The sequence below is a fragment of the Grammomys surdaster genome, unplaced genomic scaffold, assembly GCF_004785775.1.
Source record: "Grammomys surdaster isolate TR1022 unplaced genomic scaffold, NIH_TR_1.0 325, whole genome shotgun sequence".
Classification (NCBI taxonomy): Eukaryota; Metazoa; Chordata; class Mammalia; order Rodentia; family Muridae; genus Grammomys; species Grammomys surdaster.
The window spans coordinates 351,320-379,191 of NW_021604744.1; the positions used below are offsets into that span (position 1 = coordinate 351,320).

The 27,872-nt window shown below is 37.5% G+C and overlaps 1 protein-coding gene and 1 non-coding gene across 2 annotated transcripts in view; both read right to left on the reverse strand.

Annotated features, from left to right (window-relative positions):
* The window catches only part of Reln (reelin), a 416,018-nt gene that overhangs the window by 202,369 nt on the left and 185,777 nt on the right, over positions 1 to 27,872 (reverse strand). Inside the window, exons 7-8 of the mRNA XM_028778108.1 lie at positions 16,968 to 17,064; positions 11,275 to 11,326 (exon numbers count right to left, since the gene is read on the reverse strand). Of these exons, the coding sequence (XP_028633941.1) occupies positions 11,275 to 11,326; positions 16,968 to 17,064 (149 nt within the window). The remainder of the gene's footprint in view (positions 1 to 11,274; positions 11,327 to 16,967; positions 17,065 to 27,872) is intronic.
* LOC114630057 lies at positions 19,481 to 19,545 on the reverse strand. Its single transcript, XR_003712757.1, has one exon. It is a non-coding gene; the product is annotated as a U7 small nuclear RNA (small nuclear RNA).

Below are 27,872 nucleotides of genomic sequence, written 5' to 3' on the forward strand. Positions count from 1 at the left end.
GCACAGACTCATGTGTTTGAATAGGGAGTGGCACCAATGGGGGTGTGGCCTTGTTGGAGAAAGTGTGTCTCTGTGGAGCCAGGATTTGAAGTCTTCTATGCTCGAGATATGGCCAGTATGACACTTAACCTTGTTCTGCTGTCTTCAGATCAACATGTAGAACTACCAGTTCCTTTTCCAGCACTTTGTCTATCTGCATACTACCATGCTTTCTTGCTACAAAAATAATGGAGTAAACCTCTGAACCTGTAAGCCAGCGTCTCCTTTATAAAAGTTGCCATGCTCATAGTATCTCTTCACAACAAGAAACCCTTACTAAGACATCTGACAAAATGTTTTCCTGAATAGCTTGTGGCTCATTTATTATACCCAGTTCTGAGATATTACAGTACAATGGCAAAACATTTAAGCAATAATAAAAACAGGCACTTTTTTTGTAAAACAAGTAGTTTCTAGGGGCTTATTTTCCTTCACTTACTCAATGGTGGATGGAGGGTTCATTTGGCATGAACATCCCCTTCTCTCTTATTTATATAAACATCAACATTTGTGTGTCAACGTATAGGCACTGTAAAGTCTCATGCTGTAGAACTTTCTGAATGTCAAAGAAGATCCTTGGCTTCAAATTCTACATTAATGTGTATAGCTTATTAGGAATTGGATCACAAAATACAGCAGTATGTAGAAATCTCCATGGTCCTTGTAGATGACTATGATATAGGCCAAAGCAATAAAATAGAACGTGTTAAAGATGTCATGGGAACTTGAAAGGAAAAGCAGAGGCAACTAGCAGGAGACAGATACAAAAGATCATCAAACAGTTTGTCAGAATGACTTAATGCTACATATATAAATACAGTGCTTAAGTCTAACATATTTGGACATATATGGACAGAAATGCATTTAACAGTGAGCTGACTTGCATGTATTGATACCTTCCAGGGCCCTGTTGGGAGCACTAGTAACATGTTACGTGATATTTTAAAGTATTTTCTGTCTCCATTCTTACAACCCCCTCATGCTGCCTCTCACAGGAGCCAGTAGTGATGGCAGCAGTGGCTATTTTGATAAGGAAAGCTGATTTGAAGATTCATTTATTGCAGGTTGCTCTGACATGTTTCTGTAGTTTTCTTTATTTTAGAGCAGAGTTATTCCCAGTATAACAAGGGCTACTCGGAGCTCCTACAGCCCACTGTGCTGACTCACACAGCACCATGACTCAAAGGCAATGATGACAGATTGCTTAATGAATGATGTCACTTCAGATATTAGTTTAAGATTAGTTACTCCACAGAGAAAGTTAAAAGTACCCTGAAGTCTAAATGAGATTTTTTTTCTGTTTAATAATCATTCCCCAATCCTAAAATGACATTATTAATAATGAGTAGGGATGATAAAATGTTAAGCATCAAAATCTAGAGGCAGAATTACCTCTGTGCTCTTGATTGTAAACATTACAAAATGAAATATCTTAAGAGCATATAGCCAATGAACAAGGATCAACATCCTAGGGTCATCAAACAAATTAACAAAGAGGTTCATTTCTTGGTTCTGTAACTTCTGTAGAATGGTAAGTTTCTAAAAAGCTAACACTAGTTGCAATTTTTCATTCTAAATGAATAAACAAACCCTGTCTCGAAAAACCAAAAAAAAAAAAATAAATGAATAAACAGAATTGTACCTTATTTTAATTCTATGGTTTTACTTTTTTTCTTAGAGAAACTTTTTACCATGCCCCTCCAAATTATGAATCAAATAAATAAAGCCTGACCCTCCTCCTGCCAAGAATAAACACATCAGGCTTATTCCCGAGTTTCATGCATGTTTAAGAGCCCTAGTACTAAAGCATAGCAATTCATACCCATAACTTTATTTTCTCCTTTTCTGAGCACAGTGCAACCCAGTGATAAATTACTTTAACAATAGAAAAAGAGTGGGGATGTGTATGGCTAGGTCCAGCTATTCTGGAATGTGTAGAATCTATACTGCAGATGCTTATTTTTATTTGGTTGGTTATTTTTGAGACAACATCCTGATATGTAGTCCTTATTGTCCTGGAATTCACTCTGTAGACCACACTGGCCTCAAACTCACTGAGAAATATTCAGCTTGGGAGATGAATCTAAATAAGACCTCATGAGCCTCAGACACTCAATAGAAGGTAAAGAGGACCAGCAGGTCCCAGAACTACTCCCTGGAGTGCTTCTCTGCTACACTGGCCCACTGGGGCCTCCACAGAGCTGTTATATTCTCAAGTACACACTAGCACATGAAAAAATAACAATTATAAGTGGGAGTCAAATTCAGTCCATCTGAAGCACACAGGAGTGTGCCGCCAGTCAGTCAGCATTCTGTGCACACACAGAAGAGACTCTTAAGTATCTCCTGGAACCAGGAACTTTTCAAAATTCATATGAAATGTTCATTTCTAACTATCAATTTTGGTTGGTAGATGACATAAAATAAGCAACTTTATAGCTTTTGACATAACATGAAGGCCATCTAAAAACAGAAATATTAGTAACCTCTAATGAACACTGGTGAGTTACTCCTTCCTAGGGAAGAGCTGTGTAGGCTCTTAATTCGAAAAGGCTTAGTGGATAACAGACTTCACATAGACTGTTTATTAGATTTACAGATTTCAGAAAGAAAATAGTGTCACATATGCTATATAATATGCCACAACCAAGCAAAGCTGTGTCGATGCTTTCTGATCAGATACATTAATATTTCTGCAGCGAACTTTGTGCATATTCACTTAAGTAGTAGAGATATAAAGGCTATAAATAGTTTTAAAACATTCAAGCCAAGTCTTGCTGGCAGATGAATTCAGGTCATGCCAGATTTGCAGCCAGAGATATTAAAAACAAACCTGGCTTATGCTTTTTCTCTTATTTTTTTATAATATGAAATTATAGATTGGGGACTGTGAGTTTATATCTCTGGCAGCTCCCTCTATTTCTTTTCCCCTTTATAGTAACAGGATAAATCAATTGGCATTTTATGTCTCAAGGCCTAGGTAGTTTTTTTTACATGGTTATGCCCTTTCCCACTAATCTCAGAACTTTCTAAACTAAATCAGAGCACAGCACAGTAGAAGGAGATATTGTCCTCTTGGGGATTGGTAGTGGTTGCAGAGAGCAGCCTCCAACCGCAAAAGTTCTGCCTTGAAAACAATCTGCCTTTTAAAATGCAGCACTGAGCCACAGAAGGAGGAGAGGACCCATCTCACGGAATTGATAGATGGGGAAAGAACACTGGCAGAAATCATGCCTCTAGACAACATAGTGGGGCCATAAATACTGCAGGCTCAAGGAGTGTCTGCACGGGGCCCCGTGGAGGGCTCTGCGGGTATGAGCATCACAGCTGCCATCACTCAAACCTCAGCCTCTGGGATGAGCATGTAAATGACAGCATTTGATATAAAACATCAAAAAGCTATGGAGTGCATGCAATCTGGGTGCTTAGAGTTTCTTGCTATGATCGAAGAAAATCTTAGCACAATCAACATGCCCCTTCATCTTTCAAGATGGGTAAATGGAAGACTCGAGATTGGGAAGAAAGAAATGAATGGGCGACTTTGAGGAAAGCTCTTAAAAGGTTAGCCAGTGCCCCTCCCAGAAACTTAGCTGCTACTCTAAGCTCCAGCAATCAAGAGATAGATCTGCCTCACTGCAGACTGACATTGGAAAATGTGAAGAGCAACATGAACCTACTGCCATAATAGATACACTGGCAATTACATTTAATGCTTTAAAAATTTTCAGTTATGAGTAATTTTTTATGATTCACTGAGGGTAGAGATACCATCACAGCGGCCCCAAGGCATCAAAGAAAATAGCATGAGCTCATTTGCTATTTTGTAATTTTTCTTTAAAATCATCCCTCCACAATCAAGATTACCATTATCCACACAATCAAAAATTTTTTTGGTAGTGAGAGTCTGTTTAACTATTTCACTGGAGGGAACTGTGCATATTTATTCATCTTTTAACAATAATAGTGCAGAAAATGACTATTTACACTTAAAGTTTTATTTCCATATTTACAGAACCTGCAAGAAACATTCTAGGATTCCTGGTTTACTTGTCACGGTAACAAACTGACCTACTCTTACTATGAGAGCAATATCATAACTATGTCAAGTCTAGAAGTATTAACCTATGAGCTGTAACTAAAATATGACCCCTAGTTTAAACATTATTGTCATCTTCAGGTCAGATTAGCACCACTTAGTTCTCATGTTGTTTTGTTCCTATTCTACAGAACTTACACTATTATAGCAGTTTTCTGTTTGTGCATATTGGTTTATCTTGTTACATACTGATACAAATTTACATAATTTATAAATTGTATAAATTATAATGAGCTCTTCTCCAGTAGAACTGTAGCTTATTTCTAATACTCTCCAAGTAGAATGTTTTTATTACTCTTGTTGTCTTACTGCATATCAGCTATCACAGAATGTCACGGAATAAATGTTCAAGACAAGTGAAGAAATCTACCAGGAAAGATGAAGGTTTTTGCCTTAAGTATGTTATTCCACCAGATCTCAGATCATGAGTTAAAATAAATGCTAAGGAATGGATGCAAAGCTTAACAGTTCTTGGCTAAGTCTGTGCTCTGTAGCCCCCAGTAGGCATGCTCATAGCTGAAGACTGTGTGTCCGATGGCGTTATGCATCCTTGAATGCAGGGCTGCTCCTGGAGTTCATGAAAGGCAGGCTTGATCTCTCCATGCTGTGCCTTCATGAAAAGCTGGCAGCTTATGCCCTGCTGAAGTTCAGGGGCTGAGGCCAAAGAGGCAGTGTTTTGATTCACGGATAAAAAGCTGGGCATGGAAGAATGCTTACTCCATCAGATAATGTTTTGTGGCAGCCTAGGCAGGAAATGTCCTGGGGCTTCTAGGTTCCAAATGACATAGATGGGAATCATGGCTGAAAGGACACCACAGATAATCACTTTAATTAAGAACTGTTCCATTTTGGTCAAATAAAAGTCCTGGAATTATTCTTGGACCTGTTAAGAACAAACAAATTCGATTTTGATAAAATCGGACAACCAAAATTAATAGATTTGATAATTATTTTATTAATAGAAATTGTTAATTTAGAGGAATGAATGTGTCCATAATATTTGGTCAGCATTGAATTATCAATTAATAATTACTTAAGTATGGAAATCTAGGGTTTAATGTCCACATTGCTACTGTGCCCACTAAAAATACTCCTGGGGGAAAGCTAGACATGTTTATAATTTATAAGTATAATTATATTTATAATTTATAACTGAGGAAATATTATAAAAAGAATTATTATGCATAGGAGGATTACTTTTAAGTATTTACTCAAAATGATATTGAAGATTAAGAGCAGTCAAAATATAATATTCAAATTAATGAATCCTCAGAAGTTTTCTATAGAAACCATGTTTCTTTCAAATCTCACAGATATAGGAACACCATGTTTTAAGAGCAAGTGTTGCATTTTCTGTTCGGTATCTGTTTATTCTTAAAATGAGGATACCATGGAGCAATGACTTCTGCTTGGGGTTGAATCTGTCAGACAGAAATGTGATGGAGTCTGATCTATCATATCTTGTTCACCTTCCTGGTTAGAACCTCGTAGGGGACCTCTTCCAGCTTGTGGCAGATGGGCAGTGACCACAGGGTAGGAAGTGAACAGCTGTTCTCCCCTTTGCTGCCTTTCTCTCTTTCAGTCCTTTCCCCCATTTTCTTCATTGTAGCAGCCCCACCTATCACATCTTTTTGCAATTTGTATATATCACAAATGCTGTGACCTCTGCTAAGCCCTTCCAGGTATCAACACTTTTCCAGTTTCCTTCCATGGCCACAGAATAGAGATTTTGCTGGAGACTATGATAAGGAAACTCATGAACAAGAAATGCAAAATACGTCAGGTTTGCCAAGATTTCCTCCTTTCCCTGGACCAATATATATAATCAATGCCTCAGTGCTCATGTGCCTGCCCCCTCCAAAGTACCAATCTCTACTTTGGGGGGTATCAGATATGTGCCTTTCTTGGCATTATCAGCCTTGTTTGGCTCTGATCTTGGTCTCGGCTCTCAGAATGGCCTGTAAGGTAAAACCCTTTTAAGTGTGGTACTGGCACTAAGCAATGACACTGTTCTTGCTCCTGTCAGTCTCCCTTGGAGAGATGAGGCTCTGCCCTGGACCTCCCTCTCTCTTGGACACTCTGTTAGAACGTATTTTTAGTTTCTTCTGCTCTGAGTCATATAACCATTGTTGCTGTGTACCATCCAATTTGCTTTGTTTTCACAAAGAAACTCCTCTTGCCCAAAGTGTTTGGTAATCATTTAACAAGTAGCGTTTACTCTTCTGATTCATATATTTGATTTGATAGTATTTTTTTTAAATCTGGGGTACATTATAAATTTTGCTTTTCCCAAGTGGTTATAGGTACAGTATACTATATATAGCAAATTTCTCAAAGAGCTTCTCTTTGTGATAGAAGGGTTGCCTATCAAGGACCTTGGTTAATCAACAAGGGACTGGAGACTGCTGGTTTCCATGAAGATCTGAATTGTCCATGGATTTTCCTCAGCCTACTCCAGTGCCACAGAAATCAGGAATGAGTATGATCCTGAGTATAATGTGGAACACCACTTAGTCATGTTCGGCAGCTGTGAATTAAACTCAGTCTGGTTCCCATGTACCTAGAACTACAAGGAGAGACACACACTCGCAGTCATCTACGCGACAAAGGGTAAAAGCTGATGTGTTGAAATGGCCAGTGTATAAGTCAAAACAGAATGAAGCAGATATCACAAATAAAACTCTGAGGACTTGAAGGTCCAAAGACATTAGGACCTTTAGCTGACACTGTCTACACTGATGATCAACTTCCATTCTGCGCCTGCTTATGTGTTCCCTCTATGAGGGAAGTCCATGATAAACATTAGCAGAGTGTAGTTATGAATGAATTAGCTATAAATGAATTGCTGATGTTTATTACTTAAGGACCATCACATGAATGACAAAGTCAACATTTCAAGACAAGGATATAATCTTTAGTTTCCAACAGGGAACTTGAATTTAGACGACATTCATCTTTTATTTAATTACTTGTTCTAGTAATTAAAATTTAATCTAAAAAAATTCCCAGAAACTTATGCTTAGTGTAATTTTACTGTAGTATTTAAACTGATAAAAATACTCTCTTTAAAATAGTAATTAGTTTTTTGATGTGAAATGGATTCAAAATACATAAATATATTCAAAATATATTTTAAATTTAAACTTATCTTTTAAGATATATCTGACATACAGAGGCACAAGCCATTCTCGAGATGAAAAATTAGGCTTTCCATGGCCAAAACCAGCCCCACACAGTTATTTATTAAATTAAGGTAATATAGATGTATACAATACATACATATTTAGGTTTATGGTATTAACATGTATCCTTAGAGACATGAAAATCAAGTCATAGATGTAATTTTAAACCTGAGAATTTTATAACAAAACATGTATTGAACTTCAACTTCAGAAAGCACAAGCATTAAATTAAAAATTTTAATTATAATTAAAATTTTCTAAAATTTCAATTTTTATTTACATTTGTTTTGAGCTCAGCTTACCAGAGATTTTATTGGTATGACACATATGTCCATGTTTCAGACAAGGCTTGACTATTCGATAATAATCTCTCCAAGGTCTTACTTATCAAGGAGAGCAAAGCTTGAAAAGTACAAGACTCTAATTTAAAATATAGCACATAATTCCAGGAAGTTTGTGGAGAAAATGAACAGTAATTCACACAGAGGCCCCAAAGACTCAATTTCTCCTCCCCCTCAATTACCTGCTCTAAAAGAACTGAGAAAATTTATCTACTGAATCAAGTTCTGCGTAATTAAGATGTTTATGAATTGGGCTCAGGGGAAAAATGAACAGCTTCTCTGTGCCATACAAACTATAATCTCTCACACAAGTGGCATTTTATTTCTTTATTTAATAAAAATATGAAGCTACATTTCTCTTCTTTTTCATAACTTTCTGATTCAGCTAGAGTACCTCAAACTTTGGATTATTCTGATGTTTAGTTTTCATAATATGGCCACACAAAGTAGGCAGCTCTTGTTTGCTAACATACTTTGGCATGTTTTGTACAGAAAGTAACTCAGGCCCAAGTTCTTTCTTATACTAATATCTAAATATAAAGCACTTATGATCAAATGATGTTCCCCATGTTTTGACATTATTAAAGCAAACCAAAAGCAATACAAAACACAGACTCACATCCCTCCAACATAAAAAGCATTCAAACAATGCCCAGTGTAAAACACACACTCACAACTTCCCAATATAAAAGCACATATATACAATTCCCCAATATAAAAACGCAATAACCTCCAGACACCCAAACATCTAATACCAAAAACAAAAACAAAAGCCTCAGACATTTATTATCAATAAGGCAAAATTTAGAAAGATAATTGATTTAATTTTATGAATTTTCAACAAACAACAGAAACAAATCCACACATTTATGGCACATTTAGGATTTATGTGCATGCTTAGATAGGCCCTCATACCATCCTTGTTAACAGAGGGGTACCAGTGCCCTCTACTCCAAAAACAATCACATAAAGGAATAATCACAAGATACATAAAACCATTTCTGGAAAGTGTTTCAACTATAACCTTATAGTTACCACACATTGTACACATTGTACACATTGTAGGCAATGGTTGATTACTACACTGTCTTAACCCTTTTCACACCAGAAAGCTTCTAGTCTCAAAATGTAGCAAACAAATTTCCCAATTAAGTTTCTAAGCAATAAACTATAATTTCTCTAACTATACTGGTTCACTGCCAATGCTACGTTACATTTTTATGTTAAAACCATCACCCAGAAAGATTTTAAAGAGGTGCTTTGTAGGTTATAAACTCAAACCTTCATCTCTCTCTTTCTTCCCCGACCCATTTCTCCTTGGTTCTGTAATGCTTTCCATCATTTAATGTAAAATCCAGGCTTCCAACCTGCGCTCTACGTTGTACAAGCTGGTCTGTACACATGTAGAAAAATCAAAGTTTGTGCTAAGTCAGATACTAGGTCTAACCCAAGGAGTTCTGCTTGAGCTGTTTTGTGTTCTGAATGTCACATACTGAATGTCACATTCTGTAGTCAAGTCCCTGATGGTCCCTGCGTGGTCCCCTTTTACCAGTTCTACTGCTCTGATACTGCAATTGGTCTGACTGAAAAGGTAAGAAATTAGAGAATCTACATCATATTTGTTATTCATAAAAATAGACCTTTTTCTTTCATATAATAAAAATAATTTCAGTGATACTAGAATTCTTCTCCCTTGAACAGAGTGAAAACCTACTAGAATTGTGGATTCTTCTGTGGTCCTTCATTGCTTAAATATAATATTTGAAATTAATATTTATTTCTAACAAGAATGATACTCCTAATACAGATAAACTGGAAAACATTATTCCTATTTATTTTGACTTTTCAGTGGTTTAATAAATAGAACACATTAATTCTGGTTAAGATCCATGAAGGTTCCTATTAAGCTATAGTTTTAAAAAATTGTTCTTGTCAAATTATAATCATAAAAAGAACTCTGTTTCGTCCTGATTATAAAACATGATTAGTATTGCCATGCTGACAGAGAAAACCATTTAAACACTCACCCTTTCTCATTTCACTAGCAAATTTGTTCAGTTAATATGTACTTGTGGTTTGTGCATAAAATTCTGCAGGCTATACTGCTAATAGGAGAAGCAATCCAAACTATAATTGGGCAGTTGGGCAGTTTCCTACACTTACACAAGCTCACACACCTACACAAGCTCACACACCTACACAAGCTCACACACCTACACAAGCAAGCTCACACACCTACACAAGCTCACACACCTACACAAGCAAGCTCACACACCTACACAAGCTCACACACCTACACAATCTTACACACCTACACAAGTTTACACACCTACACAAGCTTGCTTACACACATACACAAGCCTATACACCTACACAAGCTTACATACCTACATAAGCTTGCGTACACACCTACACAAGCTTAAATACTTACACAGGCTCACACACCTACAGAAGCTTAAATGAGGCTTGCTGATGAAAGATTAACAAGCATATGATCAGAAACCCTTCTGTGGCACAGTCAACCTCAGTGGGCTCTGCTGTAGACACTGACATGCGCTGTAGAACAGGAGCTGCTGAGGAAGATGACCTTCTTTCTACCAATGGCTGTTCTCCAAAGATGAAGAGTACAGATGGTGGAGGACCGAGGTATGACTATGATATGCCTGAAACCTCAAGACTTAGACAAACCTAGGTCTCATTTAGAGGGCAGGTTCTTTTTTTCTGTAGAATATTCTCTTTGGAAAATTCTACAAGTTGTACAAGTTGCTTATTGATACACACATACATGTATATGTATATATGCAAATATATGTGTGTATACATATATACATACTTATGAAAATTAAAGAAGAATAGAATAGATAGCAAAACTGCTACCATTTCATTAAAAGGGATATTGATATTGAATATTTTACTAAAAGGCATATTGTCACTGAATATTTTGGATAGGAACTTTTGCTTTTCAATCCAAAGCCCTTGGGAGAAATAATTTTCAAATGTAGTGATTTTTTTTCATTAGCTATATCAAAATTAAACATAGATTATTTATGTTAAACATTAAATCTTAATTAGTTTCTTTCAGCCACTAATAATTATCTTATACTACCAGTCAGAGCTTAGGAATTTGAACACATTTCTATCTTAAACTGAACAAATACAACTATAGACTATTTCTGCCACAACAGAGTAACTCAATGCATTCAAAATCCATATGTATATCATTTAAAAAAGTATTTCAGGACTAGAAGTCGGCCCAGGGGCAAAGGTAACATTGCTAGTCCTAGAAGATGAGTTTGATCCCTAAAATTTACATGGTTACAAAAAGAAAGTCAAACCTATCAAGCTATGTTCTTACTTACACATACACCATGAATAAATGGGATGTAATAAAAGTCTTTAAAGTATTACAGATTATTCATAGCACTTTTAATACCAATCAATACTGGTAAGGAGTGTGAACAAACAACAGCATTTTAAAATGTTTAATTTCACTTTTTAGATTATTTGATACAAAGACTTAACCTTTGCCATTTCTAAAAGCACCTGGCACAGTTGTAGACTCTGATTAATGCGACACTTCTAAGTTACACTGCTACAATTGCTACCAGACACTTACCAATAGAAAACTGGAGGACAGATGCTGTTGTTGTGTTCAGGCATGTGGTGGTCTAGAGAGAAAACATGCAAGAATTAGAGCAGGAAGACAAGAGAGAGACAAGCTTGGAAACAGCCACCCAGAGCAGCACTTCCCCAGCTCTTCGTCCATTTTCAGCCCAATGCCAGAGCACAGGCAGATTCCTTACTCCCTTTGGGGGAGATAACTGTGAGACTCCAACTTAAGCTTACACAATGAACTTCTCAAGAGTGCCATGGAAACAATTCTCCATTTCATCTTGCAAAGGCTTTTAGTAGAACTGCACACAGTGCATCACCTCTCTTATTACCAGCCTAAGAGCCTAAGAGAATCTTATAAAAAGGCAACAAGACAAAAATTGTAAGATAAGAGTAAACTTTTAGAAAAAGCAAATAGAGAGGCACTGATCTGATATAACTCAGGTTAAGGACACTAGGTAATCGGAAGCTGAGTCCAAGCTCAGGCCTCAGTTGATCCAAGGAAAGAATTTACTCTAACAAGTTGCCCTTCAACTTCATATCTACACTTTGGCATCTCCAACACTACATCCATACGCACAAAACAAATGCTTGTAAGCAGAAATTTTTTTTAAGTAAATAGAACTAAAACAGCTACTTTAAATGTCATAATCTTTGGGGAGTAATAAAAATATTCTAAAACCAATCATGATAATAACTATATAGTTTTGTAATTGAATTACAGAACATTTCTTAAAATGAGAGAGGGAGAGAAGAAGAGGAAGAGAGGAGGAAGAGCATGAAGAAAGGTGGGATAAAGAACGGGAGGGAGAGGGAGAGACATGAATAATAATATGCAAAAAGCCTCCTCCACACTTCTGTTAAATCTTAGTGTCATGAAGTGTCATTGGTAAATATCACTCGGGAAAGAGATATGACAGGGACAAATAGTGTGTAGTTATTTGTTCTTTGGAGTAGGCACACCTCCCTAATGAGACAAGAGTTATGTTCTCATTTAGCTGGGCTCCTGAGTCCCATATACTGAAGTCTGGAAGCCTCACAATATCCCACCCTTGGAAACAGCCACTCATTGAGTGATGCTCACCAAGGCAGCATAGCATGCTGTCTTACATCTATCTCTTTATGATCTGACACCTTTAAACAACACGTGAGTATAAAATCCAGTGGCGAGGCACCCAGGATAAGAGGGGTACCCTGAGACATTTCATAAGCCCTTTAGCCAGTGGAGAGGCAGCCAGGGTAAGAGGGGTGTCCTGAAACATTTCATAAGCCCTTTAGCCAGAGTCAGTACAAGCTCCTACTTTATGCCAGAAATAAATCACTGGCATAGACTGACAAAGGGAATTCTAGCTGGTTTTAGTCTGAATCTACCCACCATGCCCAGACCTCTGCTTTCTGTCTTCTTCCTTGCCCCAGAGATATCAGAGAAAAATGAACAATAATTTGAAAAGAAATGTTTTCCCCCCATAGCTTTTAAAGTAAGTTTAACTCTCTGCTCTCATGGATTTCCCCTTGGATAATTTCATATTAAAATCTAAAGGTATGCACAACCAACAGAGAAATTTTCTTTTAAATCCACATAAGTTGAATGATTTTATGTAACTGAATAGATTCCCAGATGAATCATAAAATAGTTTTCAAAGTGGATTCTTTGAAATAGTGGTATTACATAAATTAAAAGCACTGTGGTTATTGCTACTGCTAGTTCACAGAGCATCCTAGAGGGTCCTCCACAAGTTGTCCCTAGCTGATGTAATAACTGATATTGTTTCACATGTCTGATCAAGTCATACAGCTGTGACCTCTCCTGAGTAGCAAGTTAACGCAGGAAACACTGCCAAATTTCAAGGGTAACCGAGGTGACTGTAACTGTGGTTTCTTGTTAGTCATTGATTCTACATTTGTTTCTTCCAATGGGATGCTGAGGACTTCTGTGACATCTGATGCTCATCTCATTACTCTACCCATTCATATAAGTAAAACTATCAGCTACATAAAATAGTAGGAGGGACTTGAAGGTGAGTGAGGCTAATAAAGTGTTTGCTGTAGAAATGTGAGGACCCAGGTTCAGACCCATTTAGAAGTGTGGAGCTGAAGGGGCTAATCTGCAACCCAAAGCTGGACAGGTAGATCCAGCAGAGACAAGTAGATTTCTAGAGCTTACCAGCCAGCTCATTAAACGGAACTGGTGAACTCCAGATCAGTGACAGACCATAACTTAAAGTATAATGTAGAGAACAACGGAGGAAGTTAGCAAAACCTGACCTCTGGCCTCCACACATACATACACACATGGGGATGTGCACGCACATGGATGTGTGCACACACAAGCGCTAGAATAACAAAAAATAGGGAAGATGAACACAAAAAGAAAAGATATGAAATCCACTTGTCTATGTGTGTAATTGAGTTTTGATAATTATTACTCCTGAGTTCAAGCAGGTTTTTGACAAACAGTATAGTAATTATGAAGTCTTTTCTCTCACCATATCTCAGTGCTCTGAAACAACCAAGTAAGTTTCAAACTGTAGCAAACACAATGACAATTTAAATAAATCTGGATAACTCGCTATAGACTGAGGCCCTTCATTATGTCCTCCACCCTTGCAAATTTTCACTGAATGTAATAGACTTTTGGTCCAGTTTACCACTGTAACTAAAACATATCTCCAATTCTATGAGAAAAATTCTTTTTGCAAAGAAACAGCAGGAAGGGGACACAGCTCGGTGTTCGAATGCTTGCCCAGCTTGTTAGGCCCTGTGGATGATCCTACAGCACTGCAAATAAGACTTTATTTCAAAGAGAGGAGCATAACTCATTTCAAGTTCTGAGAACATATTTCTCTTTATCTTCCTTTTACACTAGCAAAATAGTGAAGCATCACCACCTTCATTATTAAAGTCTGGAAATTAAATAACTAACAAAATGTCAGAGGACCTCACAGAACTTGTGATGGTGAAGACAGATGCTCCTATAATGCATGTGTGGAATGGAACGATACAACAATCTAAGTCTGAAGAATACAGGCTTATCAGCAGGTCCTTTATATATTATCTTTTGCTCTCTCCTTTCAGTCCCATGAAGGAGGCCCTACTCTGTCCCAACTAACTCAATTTTACTCCTTTGGCTTGTTTTTTTTATTGATTTTAAAATTTCTTTTCTCCATATTCTTAAGTATCGGGAGCAAGGAGCTTTGCATGCAAACATTGTATAACAGGATCAAAATGGCTCCAGGAAGACCCACACCACCAGATCTGAGAGCATGATGACCAGAGGACATCCCATATAAAATTGTCAGCTACATTCTGCCATATCTTCTCCTGCAGGGTCCTGGAGCAATTGCCAGCAATTCTTAGAGCACTAGACATCTTGCCTGTGTCCTTGGCATTGAATCAAATGCTTTCCCTGATTTTCCATCATGTGTGTCTTTATTGTTGGGAAGATTCTTGGGGAGAGAAGCCTCACCTAGGCCTGGGAACTCTCAGATCAGACCTGCAGACTTAGACTTACAGATCAAAGGAGAAAGCCCTAACAGCCTAAGACTCTTAGCTGGATCATGAAAAACAAGCTGGTTTGTTGCTTAATAAGCAACGATTTGGGGCAGGCATCTTTCATCAGTTCTGAAGTACAACAGCAAAGACTGGATTCAGTGTTGAAGTTGCATGACAATGTTCAAATTTTAGTAAATATTTTAACTGATAGACTCCCTCACTTTTCATCTGATTGGACTGCTTTCTATGAACAGAACTTGGATACTATGCATACTTTGGTCTCTAGGAGAGTAATGCAATATAAGACTTACTGAAAACTAAATAGTTGTTATTGCTAAAACTGTCATAGCTAGGCATGGTGGCTCAGGCCTGTAATTCCAGTACCCAGGAGGCACAGGCAGGTGGATCTCTGAGTTTGGGGCCAACCTGGTTTACAAAATGAGTCCAGGACAGCCAGGGCTACATAGAAAAACCTTGTCTTGAAAATCCAAAACAAGCAAACAAGCAAACAAACAAAAAAACTATATCTCTTTAGCTCTACAAAACACATTTATTTTTGGGAAATACTTATGATGGGAATATACAACAACTGTATGCCACTCATATCTTAAAAGATTATTATTTAGACATTTTGAGACAAGGACTTGCTATATTGGTATCCCAGGCAGGCATCAACAACCCTCTGTCCTCTTTGCCTCATGCTGAGATTATATATTGCTATGTGAGTAAAGATTAATCTTATATAACAACTGAAAACTAAACAATTGGGATATCAAGTCTAATAATAAGCACACTGAGCTACAATTCATGTTGATGAAATAAAATAGATATTTCAGTTTTTACTTAACATGAAAATTTACAGAAATACAAATTCTGGCATTATATCACGAGATACTTTTATTTCCCATTGCTGATACTTTCAGAAATATTACTGAATGGAGCACTTCCTAAAATAGGCAGTAATTCTCAGCTCAATTAACTATGGTAAAATTAATTTTATTTTTTAAGGATTACAGATAATTAATTCAATCATGGTATATTATTTAAAGCATACTAGCAAATTTATTTTTTTCAGAAAGAATTTCACTACCAGAGTCATATTTGTCTGCAGGTATTAAAACACCTTGTGAGACTTGAATTATAAGCACCCATTATTTTAATTTGCATTTAATTAATTCTGTTTGTGATCTAGTTTCAATTGAAAACTCAATTCATCAATGTTCTGAACTGCATATCCTTAATAGGTTAAATATACCTATTGCCACAAAAGGGGTATTCAAGCAGAAAAAAGTAAGAACACATTGCAAAGTTAATTGGCTTCCACATTTTGATAAATAAATCTTTGAATTGCTTATAAAGGGGTTATCTCTTCACTATGGAAGCTAATCTTTGGACAACGTTTAAGTTAGAGACTTTGAAAGACAATGTGACACAGAGGTGAAAATACAATCCCTGCAGAGGTGGCTGTTGGCAGCAAAGAGCCTGTGTACCAGAAGTGCAGAGCATGCTAGAGGCAGAGCAACTGAGTCAGGATACCGCTTCTCTTATCCTCTGCAGGGATGTGAAATGAATACAGTCCTCATGTCAGAAAGGAGGATCAAGCCAAAGCAGCAAAGGCTCATCAACCATACACTGGTGGTTAGAAGTTGACTGTTTGTAATTTAGAATGCTCATTGCATGTATTAATTCCAGATCTCAAGCAATAGCTAGTGCCCTAAATGAAATGAGAGTAACTAGTCTGAGTCAATTGGCATGAATTACATTTAAAACAAGCTCAGTTATCAGTACATTCTCTAGAAAAACTATCCATCAAGGTTCATTTATTGTTAGGAAGTAAAGCTTTAAAGTAGTATAGTAAGAAACTCTCGACTTACAGAGAGACAATAATACTAACGATGATGAGATCAAGGCTTTATATACGAACTAGGAAGGTCACAATTTTTTCCAATGTGACATGGGGTATGTACATATGATATACATAATCATATGCATATTTTAATCCATCTAATTATAGTGATGAATCACATTTTGTAAGACACTCCAATGCTGCTGGTCTTATCACTGAGCTTATTACCTCTCCTAATTTTGAGATATCAAAATAGTGCAGATAACATTTTAAATTTTCATCTGAACTCTTAGAGAATAAAAGAAATGGTTGTTGACAAAATCTCATAAGGAGCATAATCAAACAATGGACACACTTACCAACTCTCGAGGGCCATATGGCTCACAGAAGGTGACAGCATTGCCATGCATGATAGTGCCACACTGTTCTCCAGTCTCACAGTTACTGCATTCAACCCTGTAGGAACACAGAATGCACTCTCAGTCTCAGGAGTAAGCAGTATACATTGGTTTCTTGCTCCCATAGTGACAGTTACTCAATTAATTGCTACTTCATGGGACAGTGATAGTACACTGGATTCTGACAAGATTCAGAAGAGGCACAAAGCCAGAAAGGCTTCAGTGTAAACCTTAGTTCTGTCAGTCATGTATAGTGGTGGGAAATTCTAATCTCCCAAAGTTTCAGTTTCCTCATGAATAAAATGAGGGTAGCATACAGACCCAAGTCTCGAACAGCTACTGTGACAATTAAATGAGACACTACCTGGAAACTGACAGTGTAGAAGCACTCCCATAATAGGCCTTAATAACTGAATATGGTATTACCAAGAGTTACATAGAAGAAACAGAAGCCCAATGGGCCCAATACAAGAACAGATTCAAGGGTTAAAAATAAACAAAGTACTCTCCTCTTATATAATGAACAGCTTATATAATTCTACATCTCTATAATGGAAATATGTCTCACAAATAGTTTGTGTTATGGGCAATATAAAAAATTTAAGTAGCTATTCTGAAGCACACTTACACATTCACATTCCACTACATTAAAAACAATGGAACCAGATGTAATCTACATATAATTAAGGAATATGCAGAGATTCTAATACAAGCAAATTTTGGATACTGACCCATGTTAACTTTGAATAGAATTTAATCCTCTGTTTATTTTATTATTGTAAACTGAGGTGGTTAATAAAAACAGAAGAGAAGATCAAAGGTTATTTTTTCATGTTTGTCTAGTAGAAACTGGACATATGCATACTCTGGATTTGGCTTTGGGTATGTTCAGTAATACGAATAATGTTCTTCCCTCTAACAATTCTTCCTGCATCATTACATATCTAACGTGTAGGAAGAAAGATCTGTATTTCCCTGTCTGGTCCTCAAACCACATGAGAGCTTTATTTGATGCAGAAAGAATATTTTCAAAGACCTTCACATTCCATGTGCCAAACACTGTGGAAAGGGCACTGTGCCCTTTGCTTGGCGGATCACTGTGTTATCCCTCTCTATTGTTTATGCTTTCATGGAGGGGCAGCAACTCCCTTCCAGACAGGAAGACAGAGTGTGAGGAGAGATCACAGGGGCCCTGAAGGCGAAGGGCAGAAGCACAGTGAGTATAAACTTGGCAGACAGCTCTAAGTACCCTCTTTCTCACTTTACCATCTAGGGCAAATGGCAGCTATCCTAGCCTTTTCAGCTGTGCCCACACTACAAGATCAGAGATGCCTACTATCTTTAATTTTTTTCAAAGAAACAGAAAAGAATTTCTAATAAGGATTTATGGTGTAGTTCACTGTATCATAAATCTTAGCAGGAAGCTGGAATCATTTCTTGATTACTATGATACAGGAGTATAACAAAATGTTCTTGATGTTAGAAGAAACACAGTAGCTTCGGAAGTGCAAAGAACCAAATTTGTACTCATTTTTGCATGTTTATTTACTATGCATAGTATTCATAAATACTGGTTGAATAAATAATTAAATGTACTTCAACTTTATAAGCAGAATTATTCTCAAGGCCTGAAGCCCTAAAAAAACCTCTCACGATACTGTCTGGCATGTACTATACATGAGTTATTACCTTATTATTATTACTATTAATATTATTAATATTATTTCGACTATTAATTTCTCATGAATTTCTACCCTTTTTGGCTGCTACACAAATGGTATATTTGATTCTCAACTCCATGATATAGAGTATATTATATGAATTGATATCTATTGTTTTTTTTAATTTTAAAAATGGAGTATAAAAGAAGCATAAAGAAGTAGATAAAAAATTTTATTGAGGGAGGGCTGAACAGATGACTCAGCAGTTGCGAACACCCACACAGTAGCTCACAATCATCTGTAACTCCAGTCCCAGGGGATCTGATGCTCTCTTCTGGAACACACATGGTGCATAGACATACATCCAGACAAAATATCCATTCATATAATTTTTAAAAACTATATTGGGATTTTTTCATTAGTAAGGAATTAATAGGCTATTAAATATTTATGATAGATGAGGATTATTTAAAATTTTTCATTATGAAATAGCTTGAGAGAAACATCAAACATTAAACTTGACAGAGGACAAAAAAGAATATTCAAAATTCATAATAGCTAACTACCAAGGACCAGCCTCAGCTTGGAGAGGGTTCCTGAGGAAGGGGTGTTTGGGAGCAGTGAAAAGAAGACTCAAAGCCAAATGATGGGGTACAAGCTTATAGTTTTATAGTCTCCTTGAGATGGCTCCCTAGACAGTGCTCTGTAGATAGCTCTTGGCTCTGTAGTTTGCTTGAGACAGGTCTCTTCTTGAGATAGCTGTCTGCTAGAGACTGGTCCCTCATGCTAGAAAAAAAAAAATTCTAAAAGCTCATGGGCTTTCCAACCAAAGTCAGAAAAACTGCTAGAAAAAAATTCTAAAAGAGCTATGTTTACTCTCCAAATTTCTCCAGACAGCTGAACACTTGCTAGAAAAAATTCTAAAAGATAATTGCTATAGCTTTCTGCTAGCTCATCTCATGAAGATAAAAACCCCAGTCTTTTATTTACATATCAATTCAGTTATTTACCTAGGTTCCCTTCTGATTATCCCATAAATTAGCATTTTATGACCTTAGCCTCTTGATTCTTAGAAAAAAGACAGCAAATACACTATTTTAAAAACAAAAAACAAACAACAACAAAAAACTTGTCAAATGAATTAGAGATCTGCCTGCCTTTGTAAGCACAGTCAATAAACTTAGCTGGGTAGGATTCTGTCCTGAGATAACCATTTTTACCATGCCTGGACCTAAATTCACTCTGTCCTAGGCTAACCTTGAATTCAGGAATCTGCCTGCTTTTGTAAGCACAAACAATAAACTTGACTAGGTGAGAACTTGCTCTGTGATCACCACTCCCCAAATCTCTTTATCTCATTCCTTAATATGTTTCTGACACGTTGGCTTATAGTAGTCCCTGTTCTTTTGGATCTGTAAAGCCCCTCATATAATTAATATTGCATCCTTATATTTTGCATAGTTGAGAAATTATACATTCTTGAACTCATGTTTTTAGGGTGCTTCCCCACAGCCTTAAGGGCTATCCTGAAGGTCATAGCAAGTACCACTTTCCTAAGGACATTAGACACACCCTTGCCCCTCAGACTTGTGCTGTCTTTGATTATCATGCAGTTAACCTTAGCAGAGAAGACACTCCCACAAAGGAAGAACATGAAGTAAAATATACAAACAAGCCTTAAGCCTAGCTACTGCCAATACTTGTGGAGGCCCATGCCCTGCTGGCCATGTTCCAGGAGTAGGAAATCATGTCAACAGTCTCTCTTCCACATGACCATGCAGGACTTTGAAGTATCTGCTACCAGCCTGTAGGACAGTGGTTCTCAACCTTCCTAATTCTATGACCCTTTAATACAGTTCTTCATACTATAGTGACCCCCAACAATAAAATTATTTTTATTGCTACTTTATAACTGTAATTTTGCTACTGTTATGAATTATAAATATATTATATTTCCAGTGGTCTTAGGCAACCCCTGTAAAAGGGTTATTTGACCCTCAAAGGGGGCTGTGACTCACAGGTTTAGAACCACTACTCTAAAACCACTTCATTAGAAATATTATTCATATGAATCTGAGGTTGGCTATTTGAATTTCTATAGTAACCATTTCAGCTATATATGTTCACCAGGAGCTCTCACTCAATCATACATAAGGAAAACAGTATGTGAATAAAGTATGCATTTCGGCCCTCCTCCTCTAAAATTTAGTTGAGTAGGTATGGGGCAGAATCTGCATATCAGTATATTGTTTAAAGGCAATGCCAGTGTAGAGAGCCTGATAGCCTGGAGTTAGAGAATCAGTGACTAGACAAGAGGCATGAAGTATGGTTGGAGGATCACTTCTACTTTACAGAATAGTGGGTGATAATAACATAAGTATAGGGGAAGAGGATGCACCAAGTATGTATACATATACATACATACATACATACATACATATACATACATATATGTATATCTGTGTATATGTATGGGTGTATATGTATATGTATGTATATGCATGTATATGTATGTATATGTATGTATGGATGTGTGTGTAAACACACACACACACACACACACACACACACACACACACACGGCATCCTACCCTGTTTAGACACTTCCAAGTTCCAGCTATCACTCACAGGGTTGCTGCCTGAAGGAACAAAGGCTTCCACAAGGATTGATGGGATAAATCAGTGGACTCTCTGTCAATGCTTTTAAATGCCCTTTACTTGAATTTTCTCAAAATCTGACTGTGTTTGTCAACATAGTTTATTTTAATTTACCCTTCGTGCCTATCCCTCAGGTGGTCAGGTCTAGCCCTTCTCTCAGCTGCCCCCGAGTGGTGTAGTTCACTTTCTTGTCATTTATTAATGTATTCTCTACCAGGTTAAGGATTTACAAGCATCTTGCTTACCTTTAGCAGTGCAATGGCTAACTGACACAATGCCTTTTCTTACAGCAGTTTGCATTCCATATGGAAAAGCAGAAGAGTAAACAGATTTAATAAATATAAGACACCCATTCAATGGTAGTAACTGCAGTGTTTAATGTAATTGAGTTCCCTAAAGTGTATTTAAAGGTTTCAAGCTCCCTTTTGGGGTGATAAAGGTTATTGTCTTTATTTTTACTAATAAGAAACATGACCTTCAGATAGGAAAGGCCATTCAAAGTTATGCAGCTATCAAGTTGAAGCATTACAATCTAAACTAAATGATTGTAACCTATTCCAGTTACTCTGTCCTTAATATAGCAAGATACATTTTTTGAAGTGGGACCAATTCAAAAGTAGGAAAGGAAGAGAAAAGTTTCTAAGAAAGGCAGCTGCTGACGTGGTTCTAAGTCAGAACTAGAAATTAAGTAAGCAAGAAGGTGAGGTCAATGTCTGTAGGGAATAGAATACACAGAAATTATGACCCACAAGTTCAACTTTTAGTTCAGTGGGTCAATATGGTTGGAATCAAACAGATACATATAGAAAAAGATGGCAAATTGCAGCCTTAGAAAGTTGAAACCCGGGTGATGTACAGGGATTGTACTAGGGAAATCTATAAACAAACCCTCAATCACATAAGACCATTGTCCTCATTCTTATTTAGAGATGCTAAAATTGAAACTTAGAAATATTATTCTTCAAGGTTGTACAACAACACATGTAAAGCCTGTTACCACAAAGGGCAAAAGAAGCCATCAGTCCACGATGAGGGAAATCAGATGGAACAGTACAAGAGACCCTCAGAGTTTCTCAGAAGAGAGTTATGATCCATGTCTGAATGACAAAGATGGATTTTAAAACTCTACAGATGCAAGTAACCATATAAACTCAAAGAGTAATTCCTGGCTAACTAAGGCTTTCAAAACAGCTCCTATGTGTTATATGTTTGTTCCTCCTAGCCTCCTCGCTTAAAAACGAACCCCTGAATGTCTGAAATTTTAATTCTTCTGTGGAGCAGTTTGAGTTTCCAAGAATTGGGGCTAAATTTGGTGACAAGTAGCCCAATGTTACAAAGGCTCAGAGAGGGAAAATGAAAGGTGCTGTTTTCTGTGACATTTGAATCTATGGCCTCATAGCTGGGTTTCTTCCTCTGATCTCCTTCTGAGGAAAATGATGGGCTTTGTAGAGTTAGGCAGAGTAGTCTTCCAGATGTGTGGGAAGGAGGAAGTTTTGCATAATCCCAGTTAAACAGGCTTTTGTTTCTTAATTTAAAAAGGAATGTGACCTCCCAGGCTAAGGATTAGAAATGAATTCTTTCTCTACCTAATGGCAAAACTATGGAATGTTTCTTTAAGAAATTCCTTCTCCTTTCCCTACTGCCCCAGCTTGGAAAAGTTGTACATATGAATTTAACAGACACCATGATGCATTATATAAACTGTTCACATCAAAATATGTTCCATAATGAACAACATGATTTAAACATATTTTAATGGAAATGCATGTAATTTTCAAAGATATTGTGAGACTAGAATTTATTAAATCTTCTCTGGGCCTATTTATTGCATGCTTAGGTTCCACAAGATTCTCTTCTATTACTGGAGTTCACAGATGATCCAGTTAAAGGGGACCTACAATGTCACTATATCTCATCACCCTGCATTTGATAAACAATAAAACAGGACTAGAATTCAGGTTTCCACAGTGGACCCTGAACCCAGCCAACAGGGGACAAGGCCTCCAGTTCTGTAAAAGGAATGTGTGTTGCAAAGAATGTTTGCCATTTTTACTGGCAGCATTTATTTTGAAATTGCTCTTAAAGTTATTGTTTCATTTATAAGATAAAGAGATTTAGTTTCACAAATAAAATCCTATAAAAATAAGGTAATGAAACGGATTTCATGGGAAAACACTGAGTTAGTTCACAGGGACTGGTGGGTGTAAGAATGAAGTTCTATGCAGCACCTTTGGCTGCTATCCTTGGATTACTAATCAAAATCTGTTTTATGTTTACACTTTCACTTCCTCCTCTCTACTCCCCCTTCTATCTTTTGCATTCAAAAATATGAAACAATCAATAAATATGAAGGCTATCCAACAAAACCATGCAGGTGTGAGCCGTGATAGGAGAGATGAAGATGCTCTTTGATTGGGTTTTGCTTTTATTGTAATCAACTCTGAGGCACCTTCTAAACTGGAGATTTTCTTCCTTCCTTCCCTTCCTTCCTTCCTTCCTTCCTCCTCTTCCTTCTCTTCCTTCCTTCCCTTCCTTCCTTCCTTCCCTTCCTTCCTTCCTTCCCTTCCTTCCTTCTTTCCTTTCTTCCTTCCTTTCTTTTTTTAAAATAAAGCAAAAACAAAAGTAATCTTTAAGTGTTTATGTTTTCATCTTGAAACAAAGAATTGTATATAATGTACACTTGGGTAGAGAGCACACCTCTAAAAGCATAATTATGTCATTTATTCTGATTTACAATCGTTAGGCATGACACACTCAGCCTGGTCAGCACACAGTAGAGTCAGGACTGCCATGTGCATCAGGAGACAGAGATCCACACACTGCTGTGACGGGAAGGACCTCTGGGACACAGGAAAGTGGGGGGTACTAATGAGAGAATTCGGCTTTTGTGCACAATTGCAGAATTATGAATGGTTGGTGCTGACATCATCCCAACAGTAACAAATAAGTAATTGGAATATCATTTCCTCAAGCCACCAAATGATGAATCATTCTTCTATCAGGTCAGAGCAAAAATGCTCAGCCTTTGGTCAGGCACTCCACTGGAATGAGTTAGTCACCTGGAAACTCACTGACAATCACTGATCATTAGATTCTCATTTGAGATACATGGTCTTTGTCCCCAAGGACATGGCACTATCTGTCCATAACTTATTACCTTTGAAGAGGTCAGTCAGCCCCACGAAGAAGCAGTCTGCCATTTAGTAAAGCAGAATTGTCTACTTACCAGCATTTTTGTACAGAGATATTAAAATAATTTTAATATTTGTTTTATTCATATAAAGTTCCTAAAAACTGGTGAAAGAAAAGGAAATTATTATAATCCTTTGGTGCAAAGATAACGTGTCTACCTCAGTACAGTCCACATTGTGTGCCAAGAGAGGCTGATGGTGATTTCACAGAGGAAATGAGATTCCACAGGCCAGCTGTTGCTGATCAGTCTCTGAGCTAGTCAGAGATCCCAATGCTACCTGGGTCTTCTCATCAAGCTACTAAAACCACTGGCCTTATTTTGTCTTTTGTTTTGCTTCATTTTGATATAAGGTCTTGCTGTATATCTTGCATGGACCTAGTACTTACTGTGTAGCTCAGGCTGGCCTGGCCTTGAACTCATGGCAATCCTCCTGCCTCTGCCTCCCAAGTGCTGGGATTACAGGAATACATGTGCACCACATGTAACTTTAGTTTGTAACAAAGGTTTTGTACTCAAGATTTGTATAGCCAATCATTTGGGAGTTATTTATGTATAAGTATTTTGAAGAAATTAAAAATCAAGCTTTTAAAAGTAAATTTCAAAAAGCATTCAGTTCTCTTTGTAAATGTAGAATGGTTTCAGAAAAACAGCGAGGAGCATTAATTCTGTAAGAATAATCTCATCTTCAATTATAGCCTGCCTTTTTTTCTAAGGAGGTAACATGCCTTAGAGGTGAAAATGACAAACTCCATTTATAGCTCATTCTTTCTCATTACTTCTCACCATGGAAGGCAAGAGAAGTCTTCTGATTTCACTAGGGAGTTGAAAACCCTGATTTCTTCTTCATTAACAGGTACAGTGACAAAAAGGTTAAAAATAACCGCTCTAAAAATCCTACTACTGTGCACCGTGTTTTCATCTCCTACTATGGCAAAGTCTATGGCGTACTGCTTGAAGAAATATTTCCTCACTTGCTTCAGAGATGCACTTGACATTTAATTCCACTGAGTGAGCCCTTGTTTCTGTCATCTCAAACATAGATTTAAAAAGGAAGTAATAAGTCTCCAGATTTATACCTTATTGTATTAGTGGGATACCTCCTGGTTAACCTTTCTATTGTAGAGAAAGACTGTCCCTAGAGCAATTATATCATGGTTAAAAAAATAATCAGAGGAAGGGATTAAATGCAAAAGAAGAGCCAGAACTTTTGCAATAAAAGGAAAAGGTTATTAATGAAAGAAATTGGAGATGAAATGACAATAGGAAGAAATTAGGAGGAAGGAAATAACAGGAAAACATGCAGAAGACTCATATCAGATCAGATACTGTTCTAAAGTGTCCAAAGATAAAATATAGAAAAATACAGCAGAGGTTCTGGCAAGGGTATGCCAACATAGAATATATTTTCCTTCCTTTTCTTGTCTGTTCACAATCCCTTCGAGTCACCTAGTCTGTAAAAGCTGTGTGGTGTTTATTCACTCCTGCCAGCATCACTGTCCTCTGACATCACTGTCCCTGGACTGCTGGACACTGAGCAAATTGTGTCTGGCAAACCTGAGGAAGGTAATTTCACCGATTTCTTGTCTGTTTTTTTTTTTTTTTATGGAATAACTTGAAACTCCACTTGTATTTCTCACACTAGTCACTGAATGGCAGAGACTCCTTGTTAGTATTCTATCTAAACCCCACTGCCACAGTCACCTGGCAACAGCCAGGCATGCTCCTCCCCACAGTTACCTGGCAACAGCCAGGCATGCTCCTCCCCACAGTCACCTGGCAACAGGCAGGTAGGCCTGCCCACTATAAAAGGGGCTGCCTGCCCCCTCCTCTCTTCTCTTGCTCCTCTCTTGGTTCCTTGAACCTGTGCCTGCGGGTTCTCTGCCCTCTCTCCCCCCTCCTCCCCTCCCTTCTCCCTCTCTCCACGTGCCCACCTCTACTCCTCTACCTCTCCACTCTCTCTCTCTCTCTCTTTCCTCTTGCTCGCTTACCTATCTCCTAAATAAACTCCCCCTCGTGGAACCGTCTGGTCTGCTGTGGTCTGTTCCAAGCTGCACACCAAAAAAATCTAACACTCCTTGTTTTGCCTTTATGGAGTGATGGGGCCTCCTACACATTGGTGAACCACAATGTGGCAAAATCACTGCCTGGTCTTGCCCTGAGTTGGCTAAGTGCCCAGTGATGTAGCTTCTAATATGGTAACTCACCTCACCCCAACACCTTGGTGGTTTTATATTCTGTATTCAGACAACAGTTTTCTCAGTGGAAAAGTACTATAAAATACCAAATCACTACTTTTGTTCTATCTGATATTAATTGCTTCAACAAATTAAGCAGTTGCAGTCAAGTCTTTGATTGTTTAGCTGTAAATGCTGAGGTTTTATGGATCATACTTAGCTCACAGAGGCCTTCCCACACAACAGGGTCTGAGACAACCTCTGTCTTTTTCTGGATGCCCCATATCCCTGTGGGCATCACAGCATGCTCAGCAGACAGGCATCGTGGGAGGAGCAGCTCCTGATCCTGTCTGGGCTGCAGGACACACTTCGCTGTTATTATTGTCTATTGCTGTGCTGGAGGGGAAACATCTGCTCTTCTCTCCTTGCCATCTATCATTGTGTCCTGCAGCAGCCCTGGACTTCCCCCAAGAGCAGCCAGGATAATATAGCCCAATGCCTTCTGCAGTCCTCAGAAAACAAGCTTTAAAGGGATAATGATGGCAAAACAAAGATTCCTCTTTGTCTTTACAACTGCCCGGAGGGAAAAGGCACTTCTAACTCAACCTAATCACTTTTAAGAACTCATTTATTTTTGTTTCTCCCTTTTTCCCTCCCTCTTTCTCTTTCACTGTAAGCTAGAAATATACTTTATATGTTACTCTTCTTTTTGCTTTCTTCTATTGTTTTATTCATGACTATTGTGTGTAGGTGTGCATGCCAGAGTGCACATATGGAGGTCAGAAGACAATCTATACAGTTACCTCTTCTTCCACATCTACATGGGTTCCAGGAATAAAATGCAGGTCACCATGGTTGTGTGGTAATAAGTGTTACCTGCTGAACTGTCCTTCCAAACCTTTATGATTTTTTAAATTGGGATATATTTATACAACTGAAATGCATATACCTCTAGTTTAACAAATATGCACATCTATTCTACATATACTTTCTCAAGAGCATCATTACTTCATAACAATGATGTCACATTAGTTTGTTTTATAAAAGAACCCCACAAGTATCAATGTGAAGTACTTGTGGTTTCTGGAGATACAGGGATTCAAACCTAAAGCCATGGGTGTGCTAAATAAATGCTTTACCTCTGAGCTAATACATAGCCCTTCAGATTTGCTGTTTCTAA